Source organism: Chenopodium quinoa, unplaced genomic scaffold, assembly GCF_001683475.1.
Source record: "Chenopodium quinoa cultivar QQ74 unplaced genomic scaffold, ASM168347v1, whole genome shotgun sequence".
Classification (NCBI taxonomy): domain Eukaryota; kingdom Viridiplantae; phylum Streptophyta; class Magnoliopsida; order Caryophyllales; family Amaranthaceae; genus Chenopodium; species Chenopodium quinoa.
The window spans coordinates 1,549,796-1,562,671 of NW_018744537.1; the positions used below are offsets into that span (position 1 = coordinate 1,549,796).

Below are 12,876 nucleotides of genomic sequence, written 5' to 3' on the forward strand. Positions count from 1 at the left end.
TTTGAGTTGATATTTCAAATCGGGTCAACTTTTAACATCTCTACGCACAAGAAACTAGCATATTTTGTTCAAAGGCAGTTAGAATTTAGAAAGTCTAGTTAGTCAATATGCTAAATTCCTTCCTTGTGTTGGAGGGCTGAAATTTGCGTTGAGTGGATCGGATTCTCTATACCTTTAGAATAGCCACCAACCCCATGATGCATACAAGTTTAATTAACTTGTATTGGAAGGTTGTGTTTTTAATTTCCATAGTTGCTTTCTCTAAAAAAGTTTTTCCTCAATAAGATACTACGAAGTATTAATTAAATAGTTATAGATTCATTCATCCCTACATTATGAAATTTTAAATCATTTCTAAGTTAAATCATATTTATAATTGTAATTGACTACTACATTATGAAAATTTGAACCGTTTCTAAATTATATTTATAATTATAATTTGCTACTACTCGTACATTACATAAAATTATGAACCGTATAATCACATTTATAATTTTGAACCATCTCTAAAAACTTTTTATACCATTTTTATATAAATCATATTTATAATAAGGGTATTTTGATTTTTACCACCTTCAAATAACCAAATAATTGAATTTACCACCTCCAAAAAAAAAAAGATTTACTTTACCACCTCATAAAAAAATTAAACATCAGTTTTACCACCAATCACCTCCAACTAACGGATTCCGTCCAAAAATCCGTTAGTGGGGCCTACCTTGCACACGTGTCGCCATATTATTGGTTAAGTTTTAAAAAAAAAAATAAAAAAAACAAAATAAAAAATAAAAAATCCCCATCAAGCAACCGATGGTTGCTGCCACCGTCGGGACCCCCACCGCCGGACCGGCTACAACCAGCCCCACCACCTAACCGTTACAACCAGCCCCCACCACCTAACCGCTACCAGCCACCGTCGGGACCCACAGCCACCACACCGATTTCGACCTCAAAACCCTAGCCACCACTTAACAGCTACGACCAACCCCACCACCTAACCGCTACCACCGCACCGCACACCACAGCCGCGCCGATTTCGACCCCCTTTCCACCAATTTCCGACCTCAAAACCCTAGTCAACACCTAATAGCTACGACCAACCCACCACCTAACCACTACCACCGCACCGCACACCACAGCCGCGCCGATTTCGACCCCCTTTCCACCAATTTCCGACCTCAAAACCCTAGTCAACACCTAATAGCTACGACCAACCCACCACCTAATCGCTACCACCGCACCGCACACCACAGCCGCACCGATTTCTACCCCTTTCCACCAATTTCCGACCTCAAAACCCTAGCCACCACCTAACAGCTACGACCAACCCCACCACCATCCAAACCCAGACCAGAAACAACCGCCACCCAGACGCGAAACCACCCCGACTCAAAACCACCACCACCCACCAGAAACCACGCCAGCCAGACGCGAAACCATCGCGACTCGAAACCACCACCACCCAGACGCGAAACCCACACGAAATTCCGACCAACCGAGGTAGTTGATTTCGTTGCTGGTTGGTTGACATGGAAGATCGGGGAAGATGAAGAAGAAACGTCAAAAATGTGGGCCCTACTAACGGATTCATGGACGGAATCTGGTAGTTGGTGGTAAAATCGATTTTTTGGAAATTTTGGTGGTGGTAAAGTAAATCTTTTTTTTTTGGAGGTGGTAAATTCAATTATTTGGTTATTTGAAGGTGGTAAAAATCAAAATACCCTTATAATAATTGAAACAAAATTTGAATTAAGCACTAATGTTATCATTCACTATGAAAATTTTAAATCTCCTTACTATGGAGTTCAAGACATTCTTTTGAATAATTAGCCGAAGGATAAGAGAAAAATTCTAAACTTATGAAATTTTTAAAAATGGATCTAAATATAATTTTATTTTTATTTTTTTAGCCTATTGTGTGGAGCAATGGAGGCCATAATAATTTGATTATATTAAAGTGTATAATATACTAAATTTTGAATAAGAAGTTTACGTTATGACACCAATATACCACCAAGACAAAGCAATCTCATTTTGACTATTATACATTTTAATGATATTTAATAGATCTCATAGAAAATAAATCATCCATCAATCCATCATAAAAGCTACACGTAAAGAAGAGGAATGAAAAAGCATGTCTTAAAAGGCATTATTATTTTATAAAGTAATTGACAAGTAACATCATTGTCTACCTAAGAGCATCCGGGGGATGTTTCATGAATCAACACTTGATAATTAATTTGTGATGCTTCTATCCTAATTATGCAAATAAATCACTCATAGGCTTAAGCTATATGATGTATTTTTACGTATCTTAATTCAATTGGTAATATTTCAGTATGTTATAAGTTTAAACCTCTAAGTTCCTTGTTCAATTCTTAGAATCACGATCAGATACAATTAGAATATAGATGTGATCGAGTGTGCTATTTCATATTGAATTTGGAGATAGTAACTTTTAGTTTGAACCAAATTGGCTACTCCTTTCATTGCCGAGCCAACTAATTGAAGGTGAAACTTCACTTGAGCTAAGTTTGTGGACTTTTCTCTCATCAATTCCTTATAAAGTTACAGCCTACAAGACTCCTAATTAATTGTACAAACCTATTCCGTTTATTGGTGTTAGTTACATAACATATCAGCATCTCAAATCGTGATGAATATGACATAATTATACAGAAAAACTCATTATAATTCGTGCTCCGTAATAAATACTCCATGATTATTGTGTATTTATAAATATCCAATCCCCTCCCGGCCCTATCACTAAGGTTACGTAGAGATATGTACGGAAATCTAATCAAGAAACGTTGCAGAGTTTTAACAACTTTGTCAATTCTTTAATAGTATACGTAATTATAATAGTTACTACACCTAACTAGAGATATAAAACGGTAAGAATGAATCATGCAAGACAAACCAATCACTCTCACAAAGCTTAATGATGGGTAGGAGGAGGTTGGAGAATCTTTGAGACAAGATACAATGACCCCACAAATATATAAGATAATAAGGGGCCATTAATACAATAATTCATAGAGTGAAACATGTGAATGAAAATGATGGAATTTATAATCACTACTTCTCAAATTGATTTTTCCTGCAATTACGATTTTATTTAGTCATGGGTTTTCTATTAATAATACAATGAATGAATTGTTCACTAAGATTTCAGGTAGTTGGACTCATAAACTCATTACATTATTATGAGTTTATCAATTGGCCCATTCCGTTATGTTCTTTGCCTATGAATCTATGATCTTCTAGTTTTAATGTTTTATGTTTCATATGAAATGAGATGTATCCTACTGATGAACCAATATGAAATGAAAATAACGGAATTTCTACGTCTAAACATATGTAAATGATAAGGCTTGAACTTGTAATTTCAAATTCACAAATTGAGTCCCTAGGCCCACCATCTTCACAAATCTTAATTGGTTAGCATAGTATATGTTACTATACTAGCGTGACAAAAATTTGTATATAGTACAAGACTACAAGTGGATGGATATAAGTCATATAACATGCGTAGGATTATAGTCATCTTGTAATGTCTCAAAGATATATTTTGTAGAGGTGATTGCATTCGAAACTTTTGATTAAATCATAGCCATTGAAATCAAAGTAAGTATATATTTTTCTTCAAAAAGAATATATACGTAGACAAATACAATTAGTTAATTGATGGTCTTAGATCTACAATCAAATACACATCCAATCAAGCGGATATGTCTACTAAACATATAGGATCTCCCCGTTTTAAATCACCAAATTTCTAAAATATATACCCATGCTAAACCAATAAGAGTTGGTTCAAGTGGTGAGCAGTTTGAAACCCCTTAAGGGAGGTCTCGAGTTTGAATCTCACCAAATACAAAAAACTCTTGTTAGAAGACTCACGGTGAATAGGGTGGGACAAACTCAAAAAAAAAAAAAAAGTTTAAAACCTTAGCCCTTAGGCAAATCAATCAACTAAATTCATTATATCATATTGGATATACACACAAATATATGGATTGGTGACTTGGTGTACTTGCCACTTGAGAGTACTTGACACGTGTGATGTACTTAATTTTTTCTAATTTAATCAACATAAAATCATAAGCTCTATGAGAAATTTCTCAACGACTTAATCATTTTTTTTTTTCAACCTTCCCATCATCTATAAAATTCTTTTCAATTGGATTTGATACACTACTTGTGTCTCCAATGTATGGATCTAATTAAAAGTCTATATTTGTCTACATGTTTAGCTCTATGAGTTTATGTTAATAACATTTCATATTACAATATAACGGAATCTCACAAAAATTCAGATAAAAATTAGTTTTTCTAATTCATCATTAAAAAAATTTGTCAAATTATTAAAACTTTGCCTTCGTTAATAGGTGAGAAAAAGTTCTGAAACACAAAAAAAGTCTTAACGTTTATTACGAGTAGAAAATTGTAATATTGTCAATAGTCAAGGATTTGCTTTTGTATCTTTATATATTTGGAGTGATCGAAATTGGTTTTATTAGTGGAATTTTTTGATAAAAATTAGCAATAATGAAAATGAAAAATAGAAGGTTGAAAATGAGTGGTCAAAATACTCATTAGGCAAGAGTTACGGGGGCTTGTGTGCGAGGAAAACACACAAAGAATGTAAGGGAACTAATAGATGACAGATGCTTATAAATCGGACTACAGACGTGGATGAAATGTCGAATTTACTGTTACTAAACTTATGGGCATCCGGATGTTACCACCACTCCTTCTTGATCGACAAAAAAATAATTATATGGTCCCGAACTATTACTCCCTCGCAACAATAGTTAAGATCAAGAGCACGGAAATATGTTAGAGTAAAAATACCTAACAAATTTTTGTACGTGCATTATCTGATCATTCATTAGGAATTAGAGAAAAAAGCCCTTTAATAACACAAAAAAAAGTTAGAATGGCACAAGAGCAAATGAAGAGGAGTCCGGAAAAAGACATAAAAAGTGGCGGAGGAAGTATTAGTATTAGTAGTGATAGTAACAAAGATAACGGACGTGGTGGAGGAGGAGGGGGGGGGTTCAAGTTCAATGCGCAAGCGTCGGAATTTGTGCCAAGGTCATACACTACTAGTAGTAGTTATGGCAATCATCAAATGTTATCGACGGGGTACTTCTACCCGTGTGTGCAATTTTTGCAAGACGGGGATCATGTTATGGGAACCCCGTCTACCGATTGGTACTATGTTAGTCCTTCGCCCCCTCCTTCCCCTCGTAATAATAATAGTAACACTAATAATAATAATAATAACAATAACAACAGCAATAATGGTAACGATTTGAGTCCGGTACACCCGTCCAACTTCTCCGATTCTCCAACTTCCCAGTCTCAATCTAGCTTGTCCCGGTCGAACTCCCTCAATGATGATCTGCATCAAAAGATCGTCAAACAGGTTAGAATTAATTTTGTAACGTTTTTAACAAGTCCTTCCTTTGAATGTTTACATCATGTTTTAATTTATGTTTGATCATCTACATTGGTTCAATTTATATGACGAGTGTTGTGTTTTTGTTTCTCGTACAATCTTGTTATTTATTCATTGTTAGGGACAAACATGTAACAATTTGTACATAAGAAGTAAAACGTGATTGTGATTTGTGAGCTATGTATGTACATTTAGGGTGGAGAGCTGATTTTAGTGGTTTTGATTCTTCATGAAAACTAATCTCTGCATTAATGTTGCATTTGGCGATAGGATTGTTTAAGATTATGCATAAGTTTTTTAAGAAGCGGAATATCGATGAATCTATTGCATGATATTTAAAACTTACAAGTTTAGTACTCCGAATGTTGATATTTAATACAAGTATAAAGAAAAAATAGTGTATTGATATGTTTAATAAACTCGGTACATCCTAAATGCAATTTTTTTTTTGCCTAGTTATATCTCTGATTGTAATATTTATAAACTCCTGCGGAAATGATAGTGTTGTTTTCCTTACTGTACTGAAATTTGTGGTGAGTTACAAGGCTGAAGGCATAAACATATGTGGTTAAATTGCACCACATTACTAGATTTGGCTATTCGCCGGTTCACTTGCACTGTTGTGGTAACATCGATTGGGACTCGAAAGAAAGCATGATCGACGATTCATGTTTTTATTTTAATGTGGCAGGTAGAATACCTATTCAGTGATCTGAGTTTGATGGCAAATGATACAATGGCAAAACATGTAAGCAAAGATCCTGAAGGTTATGGTAAGCACCAACATTACAAAATTAGTCCTGTTTTTTTCCTAAGAAAAGGCAAATTCTTACTGTAAGTGTCATTCATGTGTTACATATTGTATAGTTCCTATTCCTGTCATTGCATCTATGAAGAAGATTAAAGCCCTTGTTACTGACCACCAAATGCTCGTCCAAGCACTTCGCTCATCTACGAAACTTGTTAGTCCTAATCTCTCATTACTCACTCCTACTTAGCATGTGCATGTTCTGTTCTAATGTAAATAGCCTGAGAAAATCTACTGTAGAAGATAATTTTTTAAGTAATTCTTTGATTTTGTTTATGTACTGATGATTTTTGGGTTGGGTGTTTATTAATATGGCAACTTATCTAAGGTTGTAAGTAAGGAAAACAAGAAGGTCAAAAGAAGGAGTCCCTTTACAGAAAGTTACAGAGATGAGCTCCAGGTACTAACTGTATATTTCTTCCTTTAGATATATGATTGTGTATAGCTGCATCGAATTTGAACGATTAATTCGACATATAATTCATGCTCATTAGGAGTCCGTCTATGTTTCCACTATAAATATGATTATTCCTATTTTAGCAGTTCTGTTTTTGGAATCTTAGCTCTGATTAACAAAGGATACGAGAAACTTTGTAGTTACGTAGTGAATGTATACCCTATGGTGGATGAAATTTATGATTCGGGGTTTATTTTTGCAGTGTCGTACTGTAATGGTTGAGAATTTGCCTGATGATCATTCATACCAGAACCTTGAGAAAATATTTAGTGTAGTTGGCAGGTTAGTTCCTAGCTATCTGCGTATCTTGCTGCATTTTTATTGGTATAGTCTTCTAATTAGTGCATGTCTAGTACTTGTACATACATAATGGTACTTCAATTTTTGCTTAAACAGTGTGAAGGCCATCAGGCTATGCCATCCCCCGGAAGCTAATCCTTCTCGGTCCAAAAATGAAGCTATCATCAGTAACAAGGTAGAGAAATACTTAGCTAAACACGCTTAATTCAAGAGATTATTGATCTATGAGGATGGCTAAATATATGACTTTTGTGTTTGTAATGACAGCTTCATGCACTTGTCGAGTATGAGAATGCCGAATTTGCAGAAAAAGCGGTACATGTTTATACTTTATAGTGTATGTAACAGCCTATTTCATTCTGCCTCATATACTAAAATTTTGATGCACACCTCTAGGCTGAAAAGTTGAATGACGAGAGAGATTGGAGAAAAGGACTGCGAGTTAGGGTCATGCAACGACGCACGGTATGTATGCTGATCAATAGCTTCAGCACACTATTATTTACTTTCAAAATCTTGCAGATGTTTAGATATATCATGTTATAAGTATATCTTACTATACAATCTCTGAACTTGAAATTGCAGCCAAAATCTATCCTGAAGACCAGAAAGTCGGACTTTGATTTGCTTACTGATGATGATGAATCGACACATGGTGAATCGCCTAAAGAAATCTCCCAACCAAATGGTTCAGAATTGGTTAAAGATAACAGTCTTGTAAGTAATAATAATGCAATATTCCTCTACTAGTAATAGATATTGATAAGGACATCATAAGTACGCGACAATTAAACAACTGAGGTTCTGTAATGTTCTGTTCTCAGTTTATTTATGTTGAACTGAACTTATTTTGGTTAAAAATTGCTTATATCTGCTAATTAAAACTTATTTAAATAAGCCGAAGAGAACAGAACCTAACAAGACACGGTAAATACTGTCTTATATAGAATTTCGAGTAATTTTTACATTACATGATGGTTAGTTACATACTCTGATAGCAGGGTGAAGAAAGTTCTGGTGTCCCAAAAAAATTGGCATCACCACGTGGGCGTGCTAAAACCAAAGGACGAGCTGTTCAAAGTCTAAATGATCGTGGCTTGCTTTCTTCACCTATACATTCAATTGGTGTCTCGCGATGTGATACATTAAGAACGAAGCTAATCAACAAGGGACCGCGAATGCCTGATGGCACTAGAGGCTTCACTATGGGACGAGGGAAACCGATTATAACTTCCTCGACTCCAAGCTCACCTGTGGGGTGAAACATAGATAACAATGATATGTAAGTCGGTTTTTGGTTCATTCTTTTGTTTGCTAAGAAGTCTATTTATTAGTCGAGTATGTTGAGATTGATTACTATACAACAAAAAGAACCAAAAAAAAAAAAAAAAAAAATGAAAACAAAGTTTAATATGTAACACATTTTGTAAGACAGGGTTCTTGAAGAACTTCTAGGGCTGACATTACTTGATAATAAGATTTTGCATTCTTTCTCTTTGCTTTAATTCTTTGGTGTTGTTGCTTGTTCTGTACCATGCTTGATTAATGGTAAAAGAGGTGTGAAGTGTTTTGTCGAATATTAAGACGAATTATCGAGTGGCTGTTGAAAGCCATTAGTACATTTGTACTGTGAGTTGCTTTAAGCCATAACCAAGATCAATAGCCTAACTAACATCTTGCAATCTAGCATCAAACACGCAGCTAAGAATCAAAGGGTAATGTTAAAGGTCGAATACTAGTTGATTTTAGTAATTTTCGTCATCATAATTGAAAGATTATGCCATACAAAAAGAACCATATAAATAAGAGCATGAGTCAACCTTGTTGAGAAAGAGCGTAAGAAAAAAATTAACATTAAATTTCGTTAAATGTAGACTAACTTAAAGCATATTACAAAGGCCAAATCTTAAATCTCAATATACATGAAACTCAGCAATAATAGGTTATGTGACTCATGTCAAACACTCAAGTCATCAAAGAGGCAAAATTATTTCAATCCTTTTTAATTTGCTCATTTATCAATTTTGTCCTTTAGAAAATTATTTACAAATTATTTGCATTTATATAATTTTTCTTTACATACTCGTACGTTGTATGTTGATTTTTAATTATGGAATCAAAATTTTTATCCAAATTATTATTCCCATTTGGAACGTATTTATGAATATGTGTAAGAAATATAAAAAAAGCGATTAATATTTAAATGTTTCATCGGCCTTGTTATACAAGAAGGCCCATTAGCTCAGTTGGTTAGAGCGTGGTGCTAATAACGCCAAGGTCGCAGGTTCGACCCCTGCATGGGCCAATGTTTTTACTACGTCCGTTAAATATTAGTTGTAATTTTTAGTTTACGCACTAAACTAACTTTCAACATAATTCTTTGTATTGTTCAAATGTCTCACTGCGATAATTATTAGTCTTATCACGGATTAGTTTGTTACTATGCTACCGTACAAACAATATTAGCTCAAGATATAATGTCTACTAAAGTCCTTTTCATTATTACATACATGCATTCTAACAGATCTCAAGTATTAACATAATTTTTTATACACGTATTTATAATAAACGGTTCAACTAGCTACAAGGCGAAAATGATTGATATGAGCTATAGTGAGATATACATACCATAGAGTATCCATGCCAATGAAGTGTCCTGATCTTGCTTAAAATGTTCAATTCCTTATACCATTTATATGTCCAATTGGATGTACATAACAATAATTTATAATTAATTTGCTGAAATTAATCGATCTTTGTATTGTTCAAATGTCTCATACTCCCATGCAATAGTTATTAGTCTTATTGCAGATTAGTTTGTTACGATGTTACCGTATAGACAATATAATGAACTAAAAACAAGATATAATGTCTACTAAAGTCCTTTACATTATACATACATGCATTCCAACAGATCTCAAGTATTAACACAATTTTTGATACACGTGTTTAAAATAAACGGTTCAACTACAAGCTGAAAATGATTGATATGAGCTATAGAGGAATATACATACCATAGAGTATCCATGCCAATGTAGTGTCCTGATCTTGCTTAAAATGTCCAATTCATTATACCATTTATATGTCCAATTCGATCAATTTCACATATCATACAAAGACCAATATAATGTCTAAGTCAAAAAATTTATTCACATCACAATCAATATCATATTCATGGTGTTGTCATCTTTAATTGCATGCTAATTATTCAAGCTAAGGAGCAATGCAAAAGGAGTACGTCGGTGCTTGGCTTGTGTTGGACAAATGCGCAGGTGGTCCTTTTGACCTTGTCTTATTTGATGGCGATTGCCCAGGCTAAGACAAAATATTGGCTATTTGGTTGACAAAAGCTTCTGACATATATGACCTTTGAGCATCTAATAAAATTTCCTCCACGAAGTAAGAGCTAAGTTAGTATATTAGCTAGGTAATGTTATGTATTACTAATTAGAGTTTTAATTTGAATAATGTAATCTATCACACACCAAATGAGTAAATGAATTGAGCAAATTAAAACATAGGTGATTTAGCAATTGATTTGTAATCGTATGGTGAATTGAAATATGCGGGTGAATATAAATATGCAGATCGACCGTAGCACCCAATGAAATAATATGTGTAGGTAATTATATTTTGATGTACTAGTATGAGTGTTACACATAATAGTAAGTGCATGTAACATTTCATATGGTACTTAATGTTTCATAACAAAAGGCTTTCATAACCAAGTGACTTTCTTAGAGGTTGATGTGTTTCTCATAAATTAGAGACTCTAGAATGTCACTTCAGAGGTTGGAATTATATATCTAGTTTGCCTTTTAACTAGTTGGCTATGAAGTATGAATGCGCCTTTCGTTATTGATTCAAGATCATTTTAGACATTTATGTGACCAATTAATGAGTGTATATGAATTCAAATAAATTTTGACGATCTTAAAATACATTCTCTATCATTACTTGAATTTTTGACATCAATCTTGAGAATCTAAATAAAAGCTCCAAAAAGGTTTGATATAGTGTATTACTGTATTATAACAACTTTAATTTCGCCTATAATAAATATTTCGAAACTCAATAAGATTAGGCATCGAGATGCTTCCCATACGTAAGAGACTTATTTGGTGGCTGAAATCATCTAATATTTGTCTTTCACGAAAAATTCTCTATAAAACCGTTCTATATATGACTTTGCGATTAAAGTAATATAATATTAGTATTTTAAGTAATAATCATAAAACAAAGACATCCTCCTTAAAGTAAATTTATTTATTTTTTCTTGGGTTGATTGAACCATCATTCACCAAATGTCTGAAAAAGGTATATTTTCCCCCCTAAGAAATGGCAAGAATGAGCTAAATATTCGAGCTATAAAAAAAAGAAGCCGGCAAAACATAGGTTAATTGGGCTAAAAAGGAGTGCGTAAAAAGCAAAGCTACTTGAGACCAACGACTTGGTAGTGTGTACTAAACATAAACAATGACATCTCGATTTCTCTAACCCTTGTCTTACTCATGCTTGGCTTTTCCATGCTTATTTACTTGTTTTATTTTCCTCTTTTTTCTCAGCCTGCATTTTGTCAGATTCTTGTCTATGGTGTTTTATTCTTGGACCTCCATTTTCACCCCTTGTCTATGGCGTAGAAGATTGGAGAGAATGTGTAAATGTGAGCGGATGGGGTTCAGGTTTGGTTTCTGATCGATTTCGAGTCATGATTAGAGGTCGTAATTGGATCACTTGGACAGGTCCGGGTAAAGTCAATTTTGAATAAAACTTTAGGGTTAGGCCAGGTCATTTACAGGTTTATTAACAATGTGCTTATTTAAATAAATTAATAGGTCGGACCAGCATGTTAGATATGAATCAGGGCGAAACAATGATTCAAGGTGAAACTTGGATTTCAGGCTGGGTATTCGGGTTTGGTAATCAAATATGGATCAACTCTGTTAGATATACTCATTATCAAGTTTATTGTAAGAAAAAAAAAGTGTTAAATGATTTAATCATAAAATTATAAAAAGTCATCCAAATATGTATTTTTTAGACTACTCTATCTACTGATCGGGTTTGATTTAGATTTCTCTTAATAATTGTTAGACCGGTTTGACTATAATATCATTTGCTACGGAATCCATATGATTAACCTTCTCTAAAACATGGGCCTTTCTCCTCTATAGTTTGTCCTAATTAAATTACTTGTTATAATATGTAATGTAGCCAAATTAAATACGACTCCCATTAATGATAAATCAAATAAAAGAAACTCGACTAACTAAAGAAACCCTTAAAAAATAAAAAAGAAGAAAAGGTTGAGCTGATGAGCTCGATTTCAGCACATAAAGTTGCAACTTTTTTGACTTATAATAAAGCAAATTATGGGTGGAAATAATTTAGTTATGCTTAGATCAGTGTTTGGGACCTATGCACCTCTCTTGGTTCAAATATTTGTGCGGTTGGCAATTATTCATGTTTTGGGCTCTTTCTTTCTTTCTTTATAACCCAGGAATGGTAACAAACTTTATGTTGGTTGTAAATAAAAAAAAAAAAAAAAAAAACCTATATTTAGGCACGTCTTCTGATGAAGTTGAGTATGTTCTTGTTCCTCCCGATCAATCCAAAAGAAAGACTAGCTAAAGGTGTTTTTCGAAAAGCTCATCGCGTACTTAAATTATTACTCAATTAGTGACATTGCATGTCTTAAATAGATGTTTCTCTCGTGAGGATTGAGGAAAACCATATAATCTACTATGTGATTATATTTACATGTTTAGACTAAACTTATCGAGCATAACTGCATAACGTGTCTAGACTGTACTTAATTGAAACATCAATCTATAAGTGAAA

The 12,876-nt window shown here is 33.8% G+C and overlaps 1 protein-coding gene and 1 non-coding gene across 3 annotated transcripts; both read left to right on the top strand.

Annotated features, from left to right (window-relative positions):
* Positions 1-4,605: 4,605 nt before the first annotated feature.
* Positions 4,606-8,540, top strand: LOC110698875 (la-related protein 6C-like). Of its 2 annotated transcripts, none has more exons than XM_021876387.1 (10): positions 4,606-5,437; positions 6,162-6,243; positions 6,338-6,432; positions 6,607-6,678; positions 6,938-7,017; positions 7,132-7,210; positions 7,303-7,350; positions 7,432-7,500; positions 7,621-7,752; positions 8,034-8,540. In XM_021876387.1, exons 1-10 carry the CDS (start codon positions 4,946-4,948, stop codon positions 8,295-8,297), a joined length of 1,413 nt encoding a protein of 470 aa, XP_021732079.1. In that variant the 5' UTR covers positions 4,606-4,945; the 3' UTR covers positions 8,298-8,540. The 2 variants fall into 2 exon arrangements, with proteins under 2 accessions (XP_021732079.1, XP_021732080.1); XM_021876388.1 differs by having other exon boundaries at positions 8,037-8,540.
* A 726-nt stretch (positions 8,541-9,266) lies between these two features.
* On the top strand, positions 9,267-9,340 carry TRNAI-AAU. The gene has a single exon. It is a non-coding gene; the product is annotated as a tRNA-Ile (tRNA).
* Positions 9,341-12,876: the final 3,536 nt, after the last annotated feature.

What these genes read in the sequence shown, in the direction of transcription:
- LOC110698875 (XM_021876387.1), top strand. Translation starts at nt 4,946, where the DNA reads ATGGCACAAGAGCAAATGAAGAGGAGTCCGGAAAAAGACATAAAAAGT. An exon ending in ATATTTAGTGTAGTTGGCAG is followed by an intron (nt 7,018 to 7,131) that starts GTTAGTTCCTAG and finishes TTGCTTAAACAG; the next exon opens with TGTGAAGGCCATCAGGCTAT. An exon ending in AAGCTATCATCAGTAACAAG is followed by an intron (nt 7,211 to 7,302) that starts GTAGAGAAATAC and finishes TTGTAATGACAG; the next exon opens with CTTCATGCACTTGTCGAGTA.